The sequence below is a fragment of the Carassius auratus genome, unplaced genomic scaffold (assembly GCF_003368295.1).
Source record: "Carassius auratus strain Wakin unplaced genomic scaffold, ASM336829v1 scaf_tig00000876, whole genome shotgun sequence".
In the NCBI taxonomy this organism is placed as follows: domain Eukaryota; kingdom Metazoa; phylum Chordata; class Actinopteri; order Cypriniformes; family Cyprinidae; genus Carassius; species Carassius auratus.
The window spans coordinates 953,105-978,484 of NW_020523328.1; the positions used below are offsets into that span (position 1 = coordinate 953,105).

At 38.7% G+C, this 25,380-nt stretch overlaps 1 protein-coding gene across 4 annotated transcripts; it reads right to left on the bottom strand.

Annotated features, from left to right (window-relative positions):
- Nucleotides 1–905: 905 nt before the first annotated feature.
- Nucleotides 906–25,054, bottom strand: LOC113069161 (ubiquitin carboxyl-terminal hydrolase 19-like). Of its 4 annotated transcripts, none has more exons than XM_026242181.1 (26): nucleotides 24,588–25,052; nucleotides 20,952–21,275; nucleotides 17,352–17,483; nucleotides 16,982–17,118; nucleotides 15,668–16,174; nucleotides 15,272–15,578; nucleotides 14,745–14,901; nucleotides 14,593–14,664; nucleotides 14,379–14,494; nucleotides 11,927–12,144; nucleotides 10,495–10,687; nucleotides 10,275–10,408; nucleotides 9,997–10,155; nucleotides 9,461–9,571; nucleotides 9,204–9,314; nucleotides 8,978–9,079; nucleotides 8,228–8,368; nucleotides 8,011–8,129; nucleotides 7,754–7,897; nucleotides 6,910–7,229; nucleotides 6,724–6,837; nucleotides 6,430–6,646; nucleotides 6,190–6,342; nucleotides 5,767–5,933; nucleotides 5,509–5,684; nucleotides 906–1,924 (listed from the first exon to the last, which is right to left on the bottom strand). In XM_026242181.1, exons 2-26 carry the CDS (start codon nucleotides 21,115–21,117, stop codon nucleotides 1,796–1,798), a joined length of 4,302 nt encoding a protein of 1,433 aa, XP_026097966.1. In that variant the 5' UTR covers nucleotides 21,118–21,275; nucleotides 24,588–25,052; the 3' UTR covers nucleotides 906–1,795. The 4 variants fall into 4 exon arrangements, with proteins under 4 accessions (XP_026097966.1, XP_026097965.1, XP_026097964.1 ...); XM_026242180.1 differs by having other exon boundaries at nucleotides 11,927–12,150; XM_026242179.1 differs by lacking the exon at nucleotides 906–1,924 and adding an exon at nucleotides 2,131–4,659 and having other exon boundaries at nucleotides 24,588–25,054.
- Between the last annotated feature and the right edge of the window lie 326 nt (nucleotides 25,055–25,380).

Consider the following 25,380-nt stretch of genomic DNA (forward strand, 5'->3'; position numbering starts at 1 on the left):
AGTTTGCATATGTTAAAATACTTGAAGAGGTCATGTTGCCCTATGCTGAAGAGGACATGCCCTTGAAATGGTTGTTTCAACAAGACAATGACCCAAAACACACTAGTAAACGGGCAAAGTCTTGGTTCCAAACCAACAAAATTAATGTTATGGAGTGGCCAGCCCAATCTCCAGACCTTAATCCAATTGAGAACTTGTGGGGTGATATCAAAAATGCTGTTTCTGAAGCAAAACCAAGAAATGTGAATGAATTGTGGAATGTTGTTAAAGAATCATGGAGTGGAATAACAGCTGAGAGGTGCCACAAGTTGGTTGACTCCATGCCACACAGATGTCAAGCAGTTTTAAAAAACTGTGGTCATACAACTAAATATTAGTTTAGTGATTCACAGGATTGCTAAATCCCAGAAAAAAAAAATGTTTGTACAAAATAGTTTTGAGTTTGTACAGTCAAAGGTAGACACTGCTATTTTTTTTGAACACACCCCTTTCAACTAATTGCCCAATTGCACAGCCTTAAGAGCGTGCATATCATGAATGCTGGGTCTTGTTTGTTTTCTGACAATCTACTGAACCTACTGGTAACTTGTTTGCCACGTAGCAATAAAAAATATACTAAAAACCTTGATTATTCTGGTTAGTCACATTGTACTGCTATTATTTTGAACAATACTGTATGTGCATTTTTTGTGCTTTGTATATTTCACTCTGTATGTGACATTGCTTTGTTAAACTTTCCCATTCATTCAACAGTCAACGTGTCAAACTTTCTTTGTGCAAAATCAGATTTCTTAAGATTTTGGATTGAAAAAAAGTTTTCATAAGGTCCACCTGCTTGTTACAATATTTTACTCTTAAACATATGTAAAAACTTGACAAATAAATATGCATATACAACTGTAACATTTAAGGTTGTTATGCAAAAAAAGGCTTTTATTTATATTAACTATTTATTCACAGCAGCCTTCTTATGATCATATCCCCAGTTCCTGCTTGCTATGCAGTCCAACGCAAAAACAAGGAATGGGGAAATGGGACAATCCACTCAAAACGTAGAAAACGAGAAATGATAAATGATACACGGTACTAGGGCTACTGTAGGTCAACATGCATTAGAGTCAATCAAGCTTTTGCATTTCCACAGGATCTGACAAAGTTAAACAAAATAATTTCATTCTGAGAAAGGATTGTCTGAGAAAGAAAGAACAGGACATCAAGTTGAGAAATGGCCTGAGTGTAAGAAAAAAAAAAAAAAACTAACAATCTGCCTTGTCCACATTTAAAACTTAACACCTGCAAAAAAAATGTATACAACAACTCCAGACTCTTTACAGAGAAAAACATCTGGCCAGGCGACATTTCAGTGAGAATAAACTCTTCTCTGCATCCCAACCAACCATGTTGATCGCACTCACTGATAAACCAAAGGAACACCTCGTGTAAATACAAGCAAGATAAACAATGTATTAGAAACCTATCTTGTGAAATTGTGAAAGGCATAATTTGTAGGTGTTAAAATGCTTACACATAAAAACAAAAACCTTGGAGCTTCCTCTTATAACAGTATATTTCAATGTGTGCAATTACAGAACTATTTGTAAATGTGGATTAGTCTTTAAGCATCACTTTACTGCATGTCATCTTTAATCGGCCGTTTCCAAACAGTCTTTGTGTTGGAGCCTTTTTGTCTGCATTGCAAATGTAAATAAAAAGAAATTGACCACCTTTGCCATGCTAGATCCACTTGGGAGTAGTAATATCTATTTTTCATTTTTTCGAGGAAGCAAGTCGCATTTCAATCCACCTCCTCCATGCTGCTGTAGGACGGGGCGGCACATTCTCCAGAGTGTGCAAACATGTCAGAGGAGGTCTGAGCAGGTCCGTCTGGGTCCAGGTCTGTCCCAAACAGTGTCTGGCTAGAAGCCTGTAAAATAAACCACCATTATAAAGGGAGAAACTTCAGACACCTTCTGAATGGAGTCATGAACGCCAACTGTTAATTTGTTCATTCATTATAAATAACATAAAACAAACACACACACACACACACACACACACATATATATATATATACAAAAAGCAAAGAAATTAAGCATTAAACTTTTTCCAATGAGTGATTTCAAGACAGGGTAATCCTCAATTATTTATTGTTTATGAAGAGCATGATACAGGCACTATTACAATTGAGCAGCATTTAAAGTGGTCTCAATTATTGCTGGGACATTTTGTGCAGCATCATAAATAACATAAATATATTTTCTCATCTGAAGATATTTAAATACAAATCACTTGATCCAAAAATATTTAATTACTGCCTAAATGATAACATACATGCATAATGCAGTCTTGCGCGCAACGATTTACCTTTTCATTGGAATCAGTAACATTTCAAACACCTAATCCTGACCTGAGGTACAAGAACAATCTGATGGGGTCCAGAGCGGAGGCATTCATAGAAGCCGAATGTTTTAGGCCTTGTAGTGTGGACAGACACATCAATCATAATAGCCTACCAGTATCCCTGAGACGGTTGGAACTGCCACATACCCACAAACCGAGTACCATTCATTTTACAATATGTGGATCTCATCTCAGTTTACAACATGTGCAACTAGGCTTTGAATCAATGGTGCAACTGGTTTCCCTTGTTGGGTACAGAAGTACAGTACTGAGCTGATCTACCTCGCTGATCACAAAATGCTTATTGTTAGCCCTCTGGTGTTCTTTGGTCACGTCTGACCTAATAATTTTGTTTTGAATTTTAAAGAACTGTATTTTCATCGGAATAGTATGAACTTTGGTGACCTTTATGGGACGTGTGGCCTTTGTGGTCAAAAATGATCGCCAATGAAATGAACAGCTACCAGGCAAAAAACAAGTTTTTAGATGTAGATTCTACAAATCAGCCTTGATGCTGAAAAAAAAGTACATAGCAATAAAGGGGTGAAACTCTGAAACATCAAGACTGCAAAACAGACAATTATTGCAGAAATCTTAACTAGTACCATACAATTCCCTCAAAATACAAAATAGTAAATGAAAATATATTGATGCATTGATTTAACAGTATTAAAAAAATAAAACCTTTTGAGGTGTTTGTTATCTTTTGATGGCAAAGATCAGTAGTGACCCTCATAAACAGAACACCAGAGGGTTAAACCATCTCAAAACATGCCAGACTGCTGACAATGTTTTCATTGCAAGATTTCATTAAGACAGAAGAAAATCATTTAGTGGTAAAAATGAGTAAATAAAATCAACAAAGCTTAATATCAATGTAACAAACCAAAAAAACAAGGTGAACGTAACCATACAATTTAGCCAAAAACAAAGAGTAGGATTCGAATCTAGATTTAAAATCAACATGAAATGGCAGACACAGCTCATTTTACTTCTATAATATGACAAACGAGAAGAAAAAAGAACATTCCAAGACAGAACCTTGTTTCATCGATGGCAAAAAGTGGGTTACAGAATGGGGTCAAAATGCAAAAAATCTATTAATTAACATTTTCATCAGCTGGAAAAAAAACACATCGAGATTCAAAAAAATAAAACCCATACAAACACACTTTTGTTCTTGTGTCGTCTTCATGATAAGGCCAGAAATCAACACTAATATATTAACCAGATTAAACTCTGAATTCATGTTGACATTAAATCTGACATAACACACCTACAGAGATAAGAGTCAACGCATCATAATTTTAATGTTTTTAGTGTAATTTAAGTTCTATTTAAAACATACAGCTGATACACAATGCTGAATGGCAGATGTTAGAGATAGTCCACCAAAAATATGTTGTCTTACCATATACTCACTCTTATGTCCTTCCAAACCTGTATGAACATGCCTTTGGTTCCCATTGATTTCCATTGTATGAAAAAAAAAAAAAAAAAAAATCCAATGGGAATGAAAACTTTTGTTACCAAAAATCTTCAAAATATCTTCTCTTATGCACTGAAGAAGAAAGTCATAGAGGATTGGAACAACATGACAGTAAGAAAATTAAGTACATTTTAATTTTTAGGATCCCAATGCATCTAAGTTTTGATTTATTGATTGGTTCTGCAGTTAAATAAAATCTCAAGTCTGGCTAAAAGCAGGTGTCCTCCGAACTGTTGAAATGTCAACCATTAAATGCATAGACTAAGTACATTTATATTTACCCAGGACATTCTTCCTGAGTGTTTATGAAACATTCTGGACAATACTGTAGCACAACTGAAAAAACAACAATCCTGACTAGCATGGATATATTTCAGGCTGTGAGACTCCCAAGCTATATAACACTGAAGTTGCCAAGAAAAGAGTGATGACTAACAGTACAATGCAAAGTGCAAATCTTCAGTTTCTGCTGAGGGTCTGCAGCTGCGGTGACTAGTAAATTAAACCCAGTTGGACCAGTATAACAAAGGATAGAGGAGGTTGAACAGCAAGGCTAGGACTGCCGCCACAGTGCCCATGATGAAATATTTCATACGTTCCCCTTCAGCGTAATCTGAGATGCGGTGAGAATTCCCTCCCCTGCCCTCGTCTTCTTCCTCTGGCCTTGTCCTGGCTCTTCTTCCACGCAGACCAGGGCGGAACAGGCTCCGAAAAGAGGTCTCTCGCTGCCCCTCCTCATCCTCCTCCAGTTCCTGCCATATCAGAGATGCCTGCGATTGGCGGAAACCTGTGTCAGCTTCTGGGAAAGGGCCTTGCCTTATCATTCCACACTGAGTATCAGAGAGCTCACTGCTCCAGTTTCACACACTCAGGTGGATGGGTGAGCAAAATAGCATGCAGAAGGACCACAAGAGGTCTCTTCCTGTCCAGAAGTAGCATTTCATTGTCAAATCATAGCTTTTGAATCAACGTACACAGCCTGTGACTGATATATCTATAGAACTCAAAGTTACATCTTTCCTTGGACCCATAAAATCACAGCTTGAATTTAAGGATGGACCACTGATGTAAAATATTCCCTCGAATTTTGTTCACAAGCATCATCTAATCTTTTAAAGACCCAGATGTTACTGAATCACTTTCAAAGTTTTACGACGGTCCGTGACACATTAAACTGAGCCAATAACAAAAGATGTGAAGGAACCTGGTGTTAGAAATGATTGAAACCAAGATGCAAACGTCATTGGTGTATAATTTGAGCTTTCAGATATTCACAAAAGTCATGGACGAAGAGAAAAAATGCGAAAGTCGTCAGGAGATTCTAACACAATTCTTCAAATCGCCTCTCAATGCCCGTGATGCTTCGTGATTCATCTATTAGTCATGACACTACTCCATAACACCTGAGAGAACATAATCTCTCATGAAACTAACAGGCGAATTAAATAACAATCAGCTGATGTTGTCGGAACATTTCTCAGAGACGGCTCATTAAAAAATGAAAATGTTGACAATCCACCAGAAACGTTACCCAATCCCATACAGCTTTAATGAATGAGTATATAGCTGCTCCACTAGGATGAAACTGCAGTAGTGACATGAGAAGGCGCTGAGCTCACCTGACTGGCAGCACCGCCACTTGCAGCAGACGATTCGGCTCCAAGGGGCCCCAGAAAGTGAGACGGCCTCTCTACCGGAGAGTTCCTGCGGCGGTAGAACAGCACATAGGCGTAACGCGTAACCACCTGACTCTCTTCCACCGTTGTCACTGTGCTGTCATCAAACAAACGCCAGCCTGAAATAGTAAGTGACAGACAGTGAGATGTTTCACATCACAGCTGGTGAGATGTTACTGATCTAGAAGAGCTCACTCGTACCAACGTCGCTGCGCTGGCTGTTCTTGTCGCTGGGAAGACGAGCGTAGGCTGTGTAGTGTCCTCCGATCATCCCGCCGTAATGGTTGATCACAGCGTAGAGATCATAGATGGGGGGCTGCTGGACGTCACCCTTATGACCAATACAGAACTTACTCAGGTCCAGGTTTCTGATGAGGACAGACAAATCCAGGTAAAGCATCTATAATACTGTCAATCCAAAACATGGATGATAAACAAAACTATAGCTAAATGGCAAGTTCACAATTCATACTGCTATTAAGATCCACCTAAACTTATCAGGACTATTTTATTTTTATTACCGAGGCAGACCCTAAAATAAAACCTTTTAAAATCTTACAGACTCTAAACTTTTGAAACCCTGTGCTAGTGACAGCCAGAGGGACCAAGTCTTGTTCAGTGTACCTGACTGGGAAATCAACCATATCATTAATCTTGTCCCTCCATATGAAGCTCCGAAATGAGAAGCGCTTGAGCTGGATGATGAGCACGTTGGGAAGACGCCAGAGCAGCAGCTGTTTAGAGGCTTCCCTGTGTTGCTGACACTTCGGACAATACCTGAACCACAACAAGAGAAGATATAGGTGGGTCCAATCACATTAATGATGTCAGTAAACACACCGAAACCGTCACGTCTGTCCGTACCATGCCTCTTCAGGGGCCAGCACCTCAGGTTTGGTAAAGAGGTTCAGGCACTGCTCTAAGGTGAAGTGTCCTGCCCTGGATGTCTCCGTAGCAGAGCCAGGGTCCTCATCAAACTCTAGCTCTTTAGAGCGCACCAGCACATACTCCTTCTGCTTCTCGTAGTTCTTCCACACCAGCTCCAGCGTGCAGTCATCAGGCAGCTCCAGTACCGCATCACCTGTAGGTGGCACCAGGATGATGAAGATATACTGCTCCTACACAAGCAACACATCCATCCAAAAATCTCTGACTGACCTTTGTCCTCAAGTTTTCGGTCCTCCTTTTGGGTTGGGTCCAGAAGTGTGATGTAGAATTGAGACGCACTTCCAGTCTCTGACTCAGACGGTTGCTGATACCCGGTCACTACAGCTACACAAACAGCAATGGATTATTGCTCCACAACAAACTAAAACTTTAGCAAAGCACTTTAAACCAACTCACCTTCTGGTTTAATAGCCTTTTCACATGATGTTTCTTTCTCCACCAAAGAATCTTGGGAGCTGGTGGCGAGCTCACAGCAGCCCGAGTCACTGGAGAGAGTTTCCCCACCTGCTGCGGAGATCACAGACGCGCTATCTGTTTGTGGTGTCTCTGTCTGCTCCGCCTGGCTTTCCGTTTCTCCTGCAGATGACGGCTCCTCCTCTTGCTCCTGACACTCTGAGACACTGCTTGCTATGGGGGTCAGGTCAACACGGGACAGGCTTGCCTCTGGAGACATCCGACCGGACTGGAAAGGTGGCTGGAACACATTGACAGAGTACCTGCACACAGAAATAAAGAGTTAGACAGTACTGCTGGTTCCTGGTTAAAAGATTTGACTTTTATGTCAGCATGCTCCAATCTATTTGATCAAAACCACCTAAAATATATAACCGAATAGCTCATACAAATCATACAAATAAATAATTTATAAATAAATACTATAACTACACAGAAGAATAAATAAAATACTAATAAAAATGTAAAAATAAATAAGATGTTAATGCTATAAAAGTATGCATATCAAATAAAAAACTGCTATAAAAATAATATTTTCCTTAAAAATTATAATAAGTGTATATAAATGTCTAAAAACTTGGTTATAAAAAAAAAATGCATAAATATATATATAAAGAAATAAAAAGAGACAAATAAATACATATAAAATAAGACATTAATAATAACATAATATAAAACACACAAACATAAATATTAAAAAGGTATTAGTGCACTTGTTACCATCTTCTAAAGCTTACCAAATTACTAAAATGGATTAATAATTCTTTAATCTAGGTTCCTCTTATACCTAGAGTAGCCTTCCAGGAGCTGTGTCAGACGGGTGTAAGTCAGCCTAGACTCAGGCACACTAATTAAAAACGGCAGTCCAATATTCTCCACATTGAGCCGGCACATAACTTTGTGATTGGGCCAGTGGTTCTTCTGGCAGGCCCTGAAATCAGAAGAAAGACAGTTAACATCAACTTCTCAAGGCAGTCTCTAAATCCTAAGCCTGATCTCAGAGCCAGCACAACACATGCTTCTAATGAACATTTGGAAACGTACTGATTGCAGTAGCCGACGCGGTAACAGCGAGTACAGCGCCTGAGCTTCTCGTCGTCAGAGGCAGGAGGCTTCATGCAGCCAGCACACTTTGTGATTGGGATGCTTGGAATTTGAGGTCTCTGAAGATCAACACAAAGACACAATCAATGCATTAGATTACAGCAGGGAAATCCTAAAAAACCTAGAAAAAAAATAAAGAGTGATTGAAGTGGTGTACCTGTTGGACCTTCAGAAACACCACTTTCTCTTTGGCGAGATCTTTTGACAACACCTCAAAGCAGAAGAGCAGTTCACTGGACGTGACCGTGTCCAAAGATTGAGTCGGTGAGAAGATTCTTTGGAACCTGTTCTTCACCACCTGAGAGAGAATATTGAGGGCACATCAGTAGAGCTGGTTGATTCATCTCATTTTATTTTCAATTGTGATCTTGGCTTACAATTACAAAATCTATACAAATAAGAAACTATTATTGTGCTGCATTCCATTTTGCAAGGATACTGTTGGGAAAACTAACAGAGTTTTTAAAGAAGGAAAAACAGTTCTACAAAATATTGCCTATATTTAAAGGATATTTTTCTTAATAGTCAAATTCTGACATAAGCAATGTAAAAAAAAAATTGTATTGGAATTGGAAATCCTAGGTTAAATCTTTTGATTTGATAAACAGTTTAAAAATGAATGCACTTTGAAATAAACAATATAATAAAAAGATGTTTGGACTGTATTTATTCCTTGTGCTCTCTTCCGGCCTGTTGATTTAAAAACCTGTCCCTAGGATTTTAACCTCAACGGAAATACAATTTGTATTTGGGAAATATCTGGGAGAAAAAAAAACTAATTTCCTTTACAGTTTTTGCCACTGTAAAATTTCCAAATATTTTAAAACACAACCACAATATATTGTATTTGCTCTTAAACATAGATCAAATCCAAGCAGAAAAAGTGTTCAGAACAGGATCATCATACCTCTGCCAGCCTCAGGTTCTCTGGTTTATTCCTCACACTGCGAGATATTGACTCCAGTACTTCAGCCGTGCTCGAGTTGACTTTACTCACACTGACCAAAAACTACGGAAGCAAAAAGTTTGGGTCAAATATTAATAAATAAGAATGTCCATCTAAATAAAGTTAAATAGACTGAGCCCTTTGTGAACAGGCTTGCTTAGGAACTTCAGAAAGTTGTGCTGTGTACCTTGACTGGTTTCTTGTGGGGATCTTTAGCGAAATAGAAAACAGTCAGCACCTTCTGCTTTTGAGGTAGGGGGACAGGCAAATACAAGAAAGGGTCGAAGGTAATGGAAACCTGAAAATAAGATGAGAAAACTCCAACAGCCATATTGATAAGAGACACAGAAATCTTTATTATCTGCCCAACACCATTAAAAGTGATACAATTTCACATTTTTTTACTTACTACATGAATTTGAATAATAGCTCTTTATGTATTACCTTAGAACACACAGGACACACCAGCTTTGACTTGTACTGGCCCTGAAAGAGGTCAACAACGAAGGAATCGTTCCTCATTTTATGCCTCTGCCATGCCTCTTCTGCAACAACCTGCCGAACCACAAACAAGAGCAACGTTCAGAAGATTTTTCATCATGGAAAAGCCTTTCGTGGCAACTTGACGCTCCAATTTAACTGAAAAATTAGTTTACTATTGTCATTTTGTGTTATTGACAGACTATTTTTCGAATTAATGCTGTACAGTTGCTTTGACTCAATCTGTATTGTTAAAAGTGCTATATAAATAAAGGTAACTTGTCTTGGACTCAAATGTTTCAAATTCAAATATTGTAATTACTGACTTGTGTATAATCTTTAATATTCCTTCTTCATTTTATATCATAATTCTTTGTCCCTTGTCAGATTGCCTGTGTGCCTTTTGGACTCTATTGGACATGCTTTTTAGTAACACACTCTGCTCCATATCCAAGGATGCCGTATATGCAGAATGTTTTGAGAGAAAAACAAGAGCTCACTTCATCCTGACGGCCGTCTGAGTCAACGGTCTCTGTGTACGGTTTGTTTTGGATGCGGTTTAGGTCTTCATGCAGCCCATCCAGTAAGAAAGCCATGAACTCCTGAGCATCATGCTGTGCGTAGCCTGTAAACTGACTGGCCTTACTGGCAACTATAGCCTATGAAGCAAAATGAAACAACACCCGGTTATTATGGGTTGCTTACATAATTACATATGGGAAACTAGAAGTCATGATATAGGAGGATATAGGACATGATTATGTTGCTGCATGGATACCTTTAATTTGGAGGGTTGAAATGCATGATGAGTGCCCTTCCACAGCGCTCGAAGCAGAACAGCAAAGCTAATGGCCAACCGTCCACCAGTGCCCAATGGATTACTACAGTTAATCTCAGACTCAAACCCACGGTCTGGAAACAACAAACACCACAACACTTGGGTAGGACACACAACCACATGAAAAGAAGCAATTCTCATCAATTAAAATGCCACTGACCATGGAAATAATCCCTGAGCTCCCGTGTGTTGGAGAGGGACTGGATCACACTGTTCATAAAGCAAGTGTTTCCCAAATTGACCAGTCCAGTGAAGCCAGGGAGACACACTTTCTTCTCCTCCACTTCTTCAGCTCTCTCACTGCCTGCAGGAGGAGTGTGAGTCATGGGCTGCACCATGCAGGTGGGCTTGGGCTGTGGACAGTCAAGGATAAGTCATAATAACTGATAGTCCTGAGACAAGTTATGGCACATCATACAAGTGCATCTCAATAAATTAGAATGTTGTGGAAAAATTAATTTATTTCAGTAATTCAACTCAAATTGAAGTAGTTTATGTCAAACACATATTGTGCCGCGTTTCCACCGCAGGAACTTTACCCAGGAACTAGGGACTTTGGGCTGGTACTCGGTGTGTTTCCACCGCAGGAACCAGGAACTAAAAGTTCTGGGTAAAAAAATGCCCCTCAGAAAGTCCCTGCTGGCAAGGTGGTACTTTTCAAAGTTCTGGAACTTTCGGGGGCAGGACTTGGGCGCTAAACATGCTGATTGGTTGAGTTCACGCAGCATTGGTTGAGTTCAACCACCATCTATTCGGATCAACATTTTCAAAATATTACTGTTATTGTGTCATGAAATGTAATTTTAAAAGTATTTCGGTGGAAACATGGCATTGGTTTCCAAATGAAATACAAAACTTGCTTTCATCTGAAACGAGGACTTTGGACCACTAGGCAACAGTTCTACTTCTCCTTAGCCAAGGTAAGATGCCTCTGATGTGACCTGTGGTTCAGGAGTGGCTTAACAAGAGGAATACGACAACTGTAGCCAAAAATCCTTGACATGTCTGTGTGGTGGCTCTCGATGTCTTGACCCCAGCCTCAGTACATTCCTTGTGAAGTTCACTCAAATTCTTGAATCAGTTTTCCTTGACAATCCTCATAAGGTTGCAGTTCTCTCGGTTGGTTGTGCATATTTTCTTCCACACTTTTTCCTTCAACTCAACTTTCTGTGAACATGCTTGGAACAAGCTTCTTTGGCAATGAATGTGTGTGGCTTACCCTCCTTGTGAAGGGTGTCAATGATTGTCTTCTGGACAACTGTCAGATCAGCAGTCTTTCCCATGATTGTGTAGCCTAGTGAACCAAACTGAGAGACCATTTTGAAGGCTCAGGAAACCTTTGCAGGTGTTTTGAGTTGATTAGCTGATTGGTATATCACCATATTCTAAACCTGGTGGGTTTTTGTTAAATGTGAGCCAAAATCATTACAATTAAAAGAACCAAAGACTTAAAACTACTTCAGTGTTTGAGCACTGAATTTAATACAGATTCACAATCTGAGTTAAATTACTAAAATAAATAATTTTCCACGACATTCTAATTCATTGAGAAGCACCTGTATGAGACAAACTGACATTGCACTGATTATTACCGTAGCAACAGTTGGTTCCTGTTTGAGGGACATGTGTTCGGAAACTGAGCGAGGTGCCACGGCATCCAGATCTAAGTCCTCTGGGGCCCGAGGGGGTTTGGCTTTCTCCTCTCCTACTCGTGGTTCTTCTTTAACAGGAAGTGCATGCTGGCTGCTTCCTGGCTGGCTCTTTTCGAGTGTGGAAGGGCTAGAGGGCACTGCAACCTTGGCACCCCCCACTGCACCTTAAACAGATGACAATAGAGCTTGTGCTTAGCAGCTAAATATCATTGCTAATATTATGCTCACTATGATTAACTATTATGCTCACCAAGACTGCATTTATTTTATAAAATATTCTGTAAAAACAATAATATTATGAAATAGTTATGATTTAAAACAACTACTTTCAATTTGAATATACTTTATAATTCTATAATAATCAATTCTATCAAATTGAATATACTATAATTCATTTTTTTCTGTAATTGTCAAGATGAACCTAACCTGTCGTGTATATGATATGAATTAACATAACCACAGCTGAACAAGCATGATACAATTAATTTAGGATGCATCACTATACTAGAACTCCTTGTAAAATTGATCAGAATTAAGTCTGAACCAAATGAGTAGAAACATTCTGCATGATGATGCAATTTCAGTAAAAAGATCTAAAGTGGTGATTCAATATAAAACTCAATATCAGTATATAAACAGACTGTCACAGCTCTAGTAAAATGCAATGATGGAGTGGCAGCTATATTTGAGAGAAGGCTATGTGGAGCAGTTTGGGTCAGGAGTCTGGCACCAACACAAGAACCCATTGGCACATTTGGCTTGACCCTGTCTCACACTCTTATTGAATTGCTGTATCACTCCCTCTAGTCACATTCCTCTTCTTGACCATGGCCTTATTTCAACATGTAAACAAAAACAGTCCAGCTTTTTCCACAGTAATCATCTCAGGCATGCCTCCTATCACACATCAGAGCTCTCTGAAAAGATCAAGGGTCTAGCTGTTATTATTCAGCCAAACCTTAGTCATGGAAACACTGCTTAGGCAGCTAATGCAATATTGTAGAGGTGGACCGATTAATTGGTTTTGCCAATTAACTGGCACTTATAGTGGATTGCTAGGACTATTGGCAAAAATCCATGTTGATTGGTGGAGTGGCTGAGAAGGGTCCACTGTCATTAAACAGTTTTTTTTTGACACATGAAGGTGCATGTTGCACAGAGCAGGAAACTTCAGATGTGGTTTTAAAAACAGCCAACAGAAAATCCTGCTGCGCCTCATAGTGCCATTCACATATTTTTCCACTAAAATTACATTATATTTGTCCCAAATCATTGTTAATGTACATAATGATTTCACCCTAGGCTGTAGAATTGTATATTATGCTTTTTTTTTTCTGTGGCTCAAATAAAGTATGCTTCATTTATAGAGCTATAATAGAGGAAGTGCAATCGATTTCCGTTTTCTCTGTTTGTTTGATTTTAACACTGAACTTCAAACACATCTATGCCACATTGTTCATACTGGAAGTAAACTTTTTTTTCATTTGGTGATTAATCCACAGTTTTAGACCACCTTTTCTTTTTTTTTTTTTTAAATAGTAAAGTTTAGTTTCCCTTCTAGAGAACTCTATGGGAACTCCAAGGGGGCACAGTGCCTCGTTCAATCTCTTGGGGAACCATGGTTAGATGTGTAACCAGAGACGTTTCTCTTTTAGGGAAATTCACGCTGTGCCCCCTAAAACAGTACTGTTCATAGGTTTGCTTATGGATTCATGCTTAGACATTACAAAATCACTGTTATAACATTTAAAAATCACATTAAGTCAAAGTTTACCCTTTTTGTTCATACAGATATATCAGTTTTTACAATTACATCAGATAATGATTAAAGTGAAGTCTGCAAATGACATATAAGCTCTTAAAAAGAGAACACTTGCAATAAGTATTGACACCTATCATGTATTTCAAATATCTATATCTGCAACAAAATGTGTGTGCATGGATGTCTGTGTCTATAGGTGTGTAAGCATGCTTGAGTATTAATATAACAGTTTAACCATTTATTTTCTGTGTATGTGTGTCTGTGGGCCTATTCTCCATATTGTATATTTATGAGTTGAAAATCAATTAAAATGTGTGACGATTCAAATATGTTGAGATGTCAAACAAATCCCGATACAATTTGAATAGGAGTTTATATGAATGTATCTCTGAGGGGAACTCTCTTTAGAAAGGTTTACGTGGTATTTTCATTTCATTTTGCGTCTGAACGATACATATTAAAGTTGTTTAGGAGTGCAGCTCTGCTTTGTTTACAATGGTAATGGTACATGTTTTTGTACCATTACACCCCTAATATATAGTGTCATAAATGTACAAAATAAAATGTGCATGACATGACTGTGTGTTTAATTGAAAAGACTGCGAAGCAAACAGAATCCAGGCAGCAGACCTTGTATGGCAGGTGCTTCCAGACCTCCCCAGCGCTGACTGTGTCTTTTCTTCAGGGTGATGTCGATACGGGACGGAGTGAAGGCATAGCTTGACTGATCTGGCTGAATTAGATTCCTAAAACATCAGCAGACGGGACCAATGAAGATATCTTCAGAAACACACACTTGACAAATGGATCGACAGAGATTAGGCTGCCCAACAGAAAGTCTTACCTGAGTTTAACCTGCCATTTAAAGACGGTGTTTGGTCCGCAATCCGGATGAAGGCGCAAAAAGTTGGGATCACTGTGGACAGTTTAAACAATAAGTGTAAATGAAAGAGATGGAATCTATATTTCAGGACAGTGTATAGATGACTCTCTCACCTAGTCTGGAAGATAAGAGTGAAGTCTTGTTCCCTGAACAGCACCCTGGACGTGTGCTTGCAGATTTCTTTCATGTAGACATTAACAACCATCAGGTCTGTCCCTTTCTCATACGAGTCATTCTTCACTAGCTTCAAGTTCACCATAGGCTCCGGATCTTAACACATATCAATCATGAGAAATAAAGTATAGTAAGAAGAGGCTTAGTTGGATAAAAATGTCTATTAGTCACTTGAAAAAAAAATGTCCGTATATGTTACAGACAGAACGTTAAAGGCTGGCCCTTGAGGTAATTAATTACAAATATGGATTATCATTTGAAATTGAAGTGTTTGTGTGGAGTATGGAAGCTATAAGCATGGTTTGTGCATGACAGGGAGGCAATCACTGCCATTTTTTCCTGGTAACAGTGGAAACAAGTTCAAATCAATAACAAAAACTCTGTTATGCATTACTGCAGCTTTGAAAAACGGACACATTTCCTGCAAAGGACAATAAAGTAAACTCAGCGATTGTTCTTAACTGACCTTCTGTATCCTCCTCTTGGCTTCCTCCATGTGGATCCTCCTTGGACTTGTCTCTCTTCTCCTCTGTGCATCTCTTTTGAGGAGACTCCTCTCTCTTAGAGGCTGTTGAAACAGACTTCTCAGATACCAAATCATGAGATGGAAGCATTGTAGGGATCTGGGCATCAGACTGTGGCTTCTTTTCATCTGTTCTTTTTTCTCGCTCATCAGATGTTATTGTTTGCGTTTTCACCTGAAGAGAACTCTCCTCTTGCGCCACCTTCAGCTCACACAGTGAGGAAACAGCCTTACTTTCATCTGCCTCAACCTGTAGACGACACAAGGGATGGACATCAGGATGTGAGAGACTCTTTTCCACCATCATACTTCCTCTTTCAAGTGAATTATTAGTCTCACCTGATTGTTGCTTTTTGGCCTCGTGTCCAGCTCTTTTTCTTTTGGTGATGCCTGGCATACCTGACCTTTTACTTGCATCTGAACCCTGTTGTCTTTTGCATTGCTAGTCGAAGAGGCACTGCTGCTCCCGGCTAGTGCATGTGTTTTTCCATCAACTGCTGGTTTGGATTGAGACTCCTTTATCGAGCAGGGAGCTATTGGGGGCTCTTTTGTGCTTCTGGAGGGTCGTGTGGTACGCTTTGCGCTGGGCTCACTGATCGGGTCTGCTTTATCGCTCGATTTAATCTCATCTACCTTCACATCTGTGCTCTCAGAGAGCTCCACCGGTTTGCCTTTCATCCCTCGTTTTGACCCTCGGGCAGGTTTACCCCGTTTCTGCTCAGCAGAAGTCACTGCGGGTATTTTTTCAATGATTTCGGCAGATTTTTCAGACTGGCCTGTGGTTGACCGGGGGTGGTTGCTGCCATTCTCTCCAAGGATGTTCACTATTTCAGTTTTTTTCTTGTTCTGTTCAATAAGGAACATTAATAAATAAAGCTTTATTGAGGGATCTCCATTTATGAATGCTCAAAGCTGCATATGTGAATGGCCATTCAGTTCTGATATTGTTCTCTCACAGACCAATATTAACACAAACACAAACAAATCTAAATTACAGACCAATGTGATGATGTAATATATATATAATATAATATTTGACACACACACGCACACACACACACATATATATATTTTTTAAGATAATATTAAATTACAATATTACTATAGATAATAATAAACCAGATTTTTAGTAATTCTGTTTTTAGTTACTGTACAAAATAGAACATCCGCAAAAATAAATAATGTATTTTTTTTAAACTATTTCAGGAGATTATATAATAGAAACTGAGTCTACCTAATAAAAACTGATTTTGTTTAACAAAAATATATACCATATTTTTCGGACTATAATTCGCACTGGACTATAAGTCGCATTCATTTAGAACCAAGAGAAAACATTACCCTCTACAGCCGTGAGAGGGCGCTCTATGATGCTCAGTGTAGACTACTGGAGCACTGCGCAGAATCTCTGGCAGTATAGAGCGCACTCTGGCGGCTGTAGACGGTAATGTTTTCTCTTGGTTAATTTCTCTCAGTTCATGTCAAATTAATTTTGATAAATAAGTTGCACCTGACTATAAGTCGCAGGACCAGCCAAACTATGAAAAAAAGTGCAACTTATAGTCCGGAAAATACGGGTATATTAAAAAAAGTTTGTAAAGGAGAAGGAAAGCTGGAGAAAGAGAGTGGAAAAGAATGAGCAGGTGCTCTTACAGCAAAGGTGGGCCATGAGTTGAGCGGGATCTTCTTGTGCATAACAAGCTGAAGAACATTTGTTTTCTCCTTATAAAGCAGTTTACTGCAGGAGGCTTCAATCTCTTCATGGAGATTACAGCTCCATTCACGGCCATCTGAGAAAACACACACCAAAGCACGATTTTTAATCGTCTTCGAAAGAATACTCATTGGCTCAACAAGACTGCATTTATATTTTGTCATTTTGTCAAACAGTATTGATTTATATTCCAGTGAGACAAAGCTGTGATCAGCTGCAATATCTTCAGTCTTCAGTGTCACATGGTCCTCTGACAAAAGGCTGAGATATATAAAATCAGAAACAAGCGCACACAATGTCCTTTCTTACCCGGCAGCCGGATGTGGCAGGCGGAATCAGAAAAGGCATAATCGATATCTTCCACTCTCAGCACCCCGGCATCTTCACAGCTCAGCCTCACGATCACCTCGTGTGCATTCTGCTTCCAGTCCAGAAACAAATCTACACAGGCAAACGAGCATTCATGTAGGCTGGATCGGTCAGAAAACACATTAAATGACTGCAATTAAATGTATTATTTCATAAGCTGAGGGCAAATAAAATAACATTTATCTACAGAGAACACACAAAGGATTAACACAAGCTAATAAAAGAGCAAAATCAAACCTGATTTCATGATAATGCTACGCAATCTGATAGCACTCATAGCAGGAATCCCAACTCCCTTCGATTTCAGACTGCTCTGTTACGGAGTTTAACATGGGTGCGTGTTAGCGAGCAGGTCAGAGCGAGAAAGAGAGAGCGTTTATCTTGGGGTCAAGTGACAGCCAGTCCTGTCCCGTTACTCTCTCTCGCTGTGACACAGATCTAAAAGTTCAACAAAAAGCCGCCTCGCCCCCCAGCTGGGCTTCTATTCCAGGTGATGTCATCTGCCAGTATCCCTTTAACCTCCCTTACATGACAAGAATCAGACCTACAGAGATTCTACAGAGCTTCTCCTGCTGTTCAATTAGGGATGGTGCTCGGCTGAGATGAAACAGGACACCTCGACAGGAGGAATACAATAGCGCACTCATATCATGCAGAAAGGGCCATGAGGGCGGCGAGTAAATTAATAAAGGAGTGTGAGGAATACGCTGAGGGAAGTCTTCCCATGCATGTGCTGGGCAGAGCCACTGACCTTGACAAAGCCCTTCTTCACTGAAGCAGAGACTCACAGGCTTAGATTACAACACTTCAGCACTCAGCAGAGCACTGCAGAGGCAAAACTCACTCTGCAGTAAAGGCACAGCCCTAGACACTGGCTGGCATACAAGAACTAAACAAACAAAACACTCATGTACACTTGCCAATAGTCGGTAGTGTTTCAAACATCAGTCGTTGTAGACCGAAAGCATTACGAGACAACGTCAGGGTTTTAGAATTAGCTTTCTTTCAGTTCAGTGAAGTCACAGTCAAATGCCGATCTATATATAGACTGCAACTGATACGGGGGATGTCAATGGTGACACTGGTTCTACTGATACATTTTTCAAATTGATAAATCTGTTGGATATCTGAAGAAATGCACCTAATGATTTTTAAGGGACAAGTAACGTGAAGTCATGATAAAAGAATTACCAATCGATTATACAGATCAGATACATCCAAAAAAATCTAGGACAGGGAATTATTTCCATCCATTGCATTCATATTGAGACACCGTTTAAGTGGACTAAATGACTGGCAAACATCAGAGTCTGCAATTTTCACTGGATTATTGTGACATTTTGATTTAAAAAAAATTTGTATTAAAGATGTAGTATTCTATTCATTCATTCATTCTAAAGTTAGAAATTTGCATCTTATTTAGTGAAAAACATTAAAAATTGCAGCCATTTAAGTTACAAAAAAGTTTTTTTTTTTGTTTTTTTTTTGCTTAACCGTAATTTCATTGTGGTGTTAAAAGCAAAAATATAACAATTAAAGTAGTTCTGCATATCTTAAAGTAAAACAAAAATAATCTGTCTATGTTATAAAGCAATATCCATCTCTGTCTAGACTGGCCAGCTTAAGCATTTTCAATTGAGTCTAAAGAAATTGGCATGTATAGACACACGTACCATAAGATGCTACAATTCTCCATGAATGCCAGGTGCATGATAGCATTAGATGATTAGAAAAGCCACCATAAACTAAATAAACAATACATATGCTCTTACACAGACAACATATAAAATAAAGCTTATTTAAAGGCATATTTGCCCCAAGAATACAAATTCATCAGTCATCATTTATTCAGCCTTTTCAGAGTTTTCTTCTTAATCACCAGAGAAAATATTTTGAAGATTGATGGTAAGCAGTTGATGATAGCCATTGAAGGTGAGCAAATGACAGAATTTAGATTTTAGGTCTATGCTTTAGAACTATCCCTTTAACACAAATGACATCTATCAGTAATGTAAAGGCCTAAATATCTGTAAAAAAAACATCCGAGATCACATCATTCAGGTCAACTCTTATTCTTGTAGTTTTACTTCCTTGTTTTGTTCAGAGATAATTACCGAAAGATGATTATCATAAATGCCATTCTAAATAAAACTGGAATCGCCACATACTAACAAAAACCAGCTTCTAATGCCACACAACAACAAATGTATTAGTCAGTGCCATAGCTAAATCAATACTGATTAGCATGGCAGAACAACTACACAAGTTCAGCTTGTTTCACACAGTAAATGTCTGTTAACTTTCCGATTCCCTGTTAAATTACCACACTACGTAAAAGACTGGAAACCAGCCCAGCTGTGCACATGAAAATAGGACAAGGACTAGGCTTGCCACGAGAGACGGAGTTACTGGTGTTAAGGTGCAACACCGGTTACGTCAATTGCCTACCACAGCACCATCCCCCACCGTCGTTTATATCTTTTATAGTAATAAAAATCATTTAGTTCAGTAAAAGAACAGACACTACACTTAAAAACTGAATGCGGCTGCTCAATGCAGCATGTTGAATGACAATCGCATCACAGATCAGATTTCATTTCTCCAGTGAGAAGAGCTGACTGACTAGAAAAGTGAGGTGAGACAGACAAGATGATGGCGGATGATTTAGTTTCTAAACATAATACAAAAAACATTTATTTGGTTATATATTATACATGTTTACTTAGCCTATTTCCAGTTTTGTATACCTATTTGAAATTTATTTAACTTATTTGTTCTTTTATATTAGGCATTGTCTGCCCTATAGCATGGTGTATTTTCATTTGTTTTGTTAAAAGTTCTGTGTTATAAATAGGCTAAAGTGAGTTTGACGTTGAATTTTGGTGCATTCAAGCAATTGACACCAAACTGCCGCTAATTGTGAAAGTAAAATGTGCACAGCACTTTTAAGCTATTTAAAAGCGAATGAAAGCAAGGAAAAGAGAGAAAATTCAAATGAACAACTGCTTTACACCAAATTGCTGCAATTCGAAAGTGAAAGTAAAATGTGCATTCTGCATTTACAACCTATTTAAAAGTGAAGGTAAGCGAAGAAAAGGGGGAACACCCCCGCCCCCACGAAAAAGATACCGGTATTACCGGTGTTGTCACACGTCGATTAACCGGTGGGTAAATTTCCTCACCATCACAACCCTAACAATGATTTTGCAATACCTTTAATGACTTTAACCTAAAGTTATGGGCCAGTCTGCATTTTATAATGGTCAAAAGGACACTGCACCACAGACGCTTCCTATCAGTTCATATTACATTAGATATCACTGCGGTAAATGTTTTATCCCATGCTATACATTTGCCCCAAGCAAATATCTGAATCAAATATCTGTCTAGGACTCAACAGCTAGAATTTTAATGGCGAAAGACAAAGCAAAAGGACAATCAAAAAGATAAGAGATCAAATTAATTGGGGTAAAGGACCTGAATAAGAAAAAGAAATTCAGACCTACTTCGTGAGTGTTTACAAACTAAGTCACCCCTCACCTTTTCTAGTCTCTGAGCTGGTGGCTGGGGTTGCCCGCTTGGCCTCCTTGCTCTCCTGGTTGGCTCTGTCCTTCTGTTTCTTTTTACTGGCGCTGACTGCATCGTCAGGTCCTCTCTGACCTCGCCTCCGGCCCGATTCGCTGGGGCATGTACTGCTGCTGGCCATCTTTAGCAACTTGCTGCTAATGGGTCGGCTGTCTCCTATCTCGCTCCCGGAGCTGCTTTCACAAGGGTCTGGATCTGAGCTGTGCCGTTTCCTGCCCGGTCCAGCTATCTTGGCGGCGTTTCAAGTGAGATAACTCCCAAAACAGAATCAGAGGGAGACTTTGAACAAAAAACAACAGCAATTAAGTATTACAAACAGACTCTGGCTGAGTGGCAATACATATTTCTAAACTACTAACCATATTACACAACTTTTTCACAGATTTCTCCTCAACGCTAGGTCAGTTTGAAGTCAAAGTTGACATTTCACAGAAAATCATGTAGGGTATGATGTAAAAAGACTTTCATAATTCAAGCATGAGTGTACTGCAGTGTGTACAAAAGGTAAGATCCCTAGTGGTTTAAAATAGCAGCTTTAAGATGTGCTATTTTAAGTGACGGATCTTAAAAACAGATCGTACAAATGGGCTAAACTATGCATGTTCCAGCCATCTGTTTTTAGTTGGATTTTTTTTATATGCGGGCATTGCACTCAAAAATGAATTCAAACTTTAAGCCAATTGTAGAGGGGTGGGGTTCAAACCACTGATCTATATATATAACTGGATCGCTCATCGCGTTCTAAACTGCCAACAGGCAGTGAAGCCACCGGAAGTGTTTGATCCGCCATCTTACTAATCCCTACCAGCAGGGAGCACCATTGAGTTACATTCAAACCGCTGTCCTAAAAGAACTCGATTTGAAGCTGATCAGTCAAACGGGACTCGTTTTTATGTTATGTGTAATAAAGTAATGTTTACTTCAGATGTTATCTGCAGTGTTTACGGTCTTTTGGGACAGGATAAGCGATATAATTAAATCGTGTAGGTGGGTGTGTCTGCTGCGCACTGATGACACAGGTAACTGATCAAACACAAAAATGGCTTATTTCTTTATGAAATAAGTTATTCAGGAATTATTAAATGAATGTATTAGTATCAGAAATGGATTTTAATATATTACAATAAATTATACAATTATGTTGTTAATATTTCTCTATAATGAAAAAATAAAAATGTAATTTACTATCTGGGAAATAAAGCTTTGTATTTATTTCTTAAATCCGTACTGTATATAGTCAGTTATTTCTCTGAATAAATTCAGATTTCACAACTAACACTTTGTAGTTTGTTATATATGTTGAGGTCGTGTCCGTCTGATGTTTATCATGTTCATGATGCTCACTACTGTAATGAACGTAGCTTTTTAATAAGTAGGGGGAAATTCCCGACATTTAAAAAATAACCGTTTATATGCCTAGGGTGTTTGCATTGTAATAATGTACAGTGATACTTCATATTTATAGACACTGACTTGTTAGGTGATGTTTTCTCATTAAAATCATACAAATTCCTATTAATTCAATGGAACTTTTTCGCACACTAGGGATTACCAATATGGCGGCACGGCAGCTTTACTTTAATGACGTCATGAGCAATCCAGTTCTATATTATAGATCAGTGGTTCAAACAGATTAATTGATTATAGAAGTCTGGTATACATCACTAGAGAGATGATTCAGTTATGACATTTTGATTACATTATGATGTCTTTCTTTTTTTTTCTTTAAATAAAAGCAAATATACATGGATGAATCGTGCATTATAATTTCATGCAGACATTAATACTTTTAAACACCAAAATAAAATATGTAATAAAGATATGTTTTTATGTATTTTCTTTGTTTTGAAAAACTGTTTATTTCCAGGTAGAATTAAAGAAAAATCTATATTTTCATTGTGGTCTCAGACTTTTGGATCCTGCTTTATGTAATCAGACATTGATAACAGAATGTTTTGTATTAAAAGGGTCATATATGATGCTAATAAAAATAACTATTTGGTGTATTTGGTGTAATGAAATGTGTTTATGTGGTTTAAGGTTAAAAAAACACATTATTTTCCACATACTGTACATACTGTACATACTGACAAACGGCATTTTTAATACATGCTTTTTACGCGTCTCGTCATGCCAGAGCTGTCAAACATGTGTAGAGATACAATGTTGTTTCTACAAACAAAAATAAACAGCGCAACATCTTACTAGCCACAGAGCTAACTTCTGAAAAAGTACTTGAAGACTGGAAATAGAATGTTTCCAATGTTGGAAATAGAAGTTAGTGTCACTAACTTCAGCTGCAAACACTGTACTGGGTACAAAGCCTCCATTTCAAACAGTATGCTACAGTATTTCAAACAGTATGCTATTTTTATTTACCCACCACGGTGGCCGGTAGGTCAAGCGAGTTTACCCACCCCGCATTTGGCTGGTGGCGGGTGCTAATTTCCATCCCTGAAAGGTACGACTTCTTTGGGTGAACATCTGGGCAGCGTTATGCAAATCTTCTCACATAGTGAAGTAGAGATTTGGGGGTGTGTTAGAACGAGCCATTTTAGGGGAGTGAAGACTAGTCTTTTATAAAGAATATCTCTTTAAATTTTAGACTTTAGTCTTTGCAACTTTACAGATCTTACTTATGCACCTAGAGCTTGTAATACACCGAAAAGAGAAAGGAGATATTGAAATTGCATCATATGACCCCTTTAACTTGAAAGGCATTCTTGAGTTATTCAAAATCATCTTTCAGATTTTTTTTTAATAATTACTATTTTGCTAGACAAAGATAAAGGCCAAATGTGGCTTTTTATAATCAATAAGTTATCGGTTTAATTATGGGAAAATATACAAACAAAGGACGGGATGGGTGTGTGTACGTTAGTGTGTGTAAAATAATATTAGCAACAGTTAGGTGGTTGCTGTCATGATATAATGATGGAATTATAAAAAAGTAAAGACCTTTCTTCTTAAAAATGTTATGTCCAACCAAACCTTCTGATTTCACTACACTTTGACTTCTTTTTTATTAAAACATTTAACGTCTAGCCACCAAATCCGATGCCGGTTACTGTCACCATCAAGACACTTCGCTGTCATTATCCTAAACGAATATGGAGAAAGACAAAATATATCTTCACCTTTCTTTTTATTCTCCTTTTCAGCTGTCAAATGGGAAAACTGTACCCAAGGGAAATCAATCAGAGTATAAACCCTATGCTAACCCGGCTAGCTTAGCCAGTCTGACTCGATTCATCCACACTCAAGTTCTATCTAAACTGCAAACTCCAAACATGTCTCTAACAAACTGTCCCTTAACATTAATTTTGTTCTAATACTAATAAATACCATTCGTATGATTTGTGACATATCTTAATATATTGTCTGGTCGTAGAAGATGCCCGTTCGCTGTGTTGTTCGCCGTTAAAGTGAACAGAAGCGCGAGGCCTCTCGCTCCGCGCCGGCTGCCGAGCGAAACACTTCACCGCAAGCTGGTGTGCTACTGACAGACCTATGTAAGCTATTACATACAGGACAGGTGAATGTATATTATGATACCTGGATAAGACAACAGTTGTTCAAATGAAGTCTTACTTTGTTTCGTTGTTCTTCTTTAATGAAGAGTCGCAGCGGCGTGTCCTTTCCTCCGTCAGCAAAGCCGCAGCGACCGCAGCTTCACTTTAGCCCGAGGCTTCACACACGGCAGCGGGCCGCCGATCGCCCCTGAGCCGCATCAGCTCGCCTGCTAAAAATTAAATTCTTCCTTATTTCCAGAACAATCCTAACCAGGACCCATTTTGTGTTGTTTAAACAGAAACGAGCTACTGTAAACAAAAACAAAGACGAAACGACGGTGTCCGTCCTCCACTTGAGAACCGACCGCTGCTCTGTGACTCCCACTTTGTTAGAGAACAAAAACAAACCGGGTACTAGAGACGGTGATCACGGCAACCTGCTCCACACACAAACACACGCACGCCACACGGTCTACTTCCGGACACTATGCGCTATTGCACTTACAACCATGCGCAGAGTAAAACTTTCTTGGTGCGAGGTTTCGTAACAAGTATAGGTCTCTGCAGGAAATTAATGGGAGTTAAGAGATCAAGGTGTTTTTACACCATGATACCTGATTGGTTGATGTAATAGTGACGTTAGGTTTAGGGGTGGGGTTGTGTAAGGGGGATCATTTAGATTGCATGATTCAGAAACACCCAGCAGTTTCAAAACACCCACATGGTGATAAACGCCCACTTTTGCTCTGCAGAGACCTAAGTCTCTTTCGTAACGCATTTGATATAAATAAATATCTTAAAGTAAACATTTGAAACATACTGTTGGATGTTATTAATTAAAACAACATCGGTAATAATCAATGTTTCTTGAA

Bases quoted from the DNA above. Each gene is read 5' to 3' on its own strand.
- LOC113069161 (XM_026242178.1), bottom strand. From the start codon at position 21,117: ATGGCCAGCAGCAGTACATGCCCCAGCGAATCGGGCCGGAGGCGAGGT. The intron at 8,369-8,977 runs GTATGATGATCC...ATTCTCTCTCAG, and splicing joins AGAACCTGAGGCTGGCAGAG to GTGGTGAAGAACAGGTTCCA. The intron at 5,934-6,189 runs GTACACTGAACA...TGTCCTCATCAG, and splicing joins ATGGTTGATTTCCCAGTCAG to AAACCTGGACCTGAGTAAGT.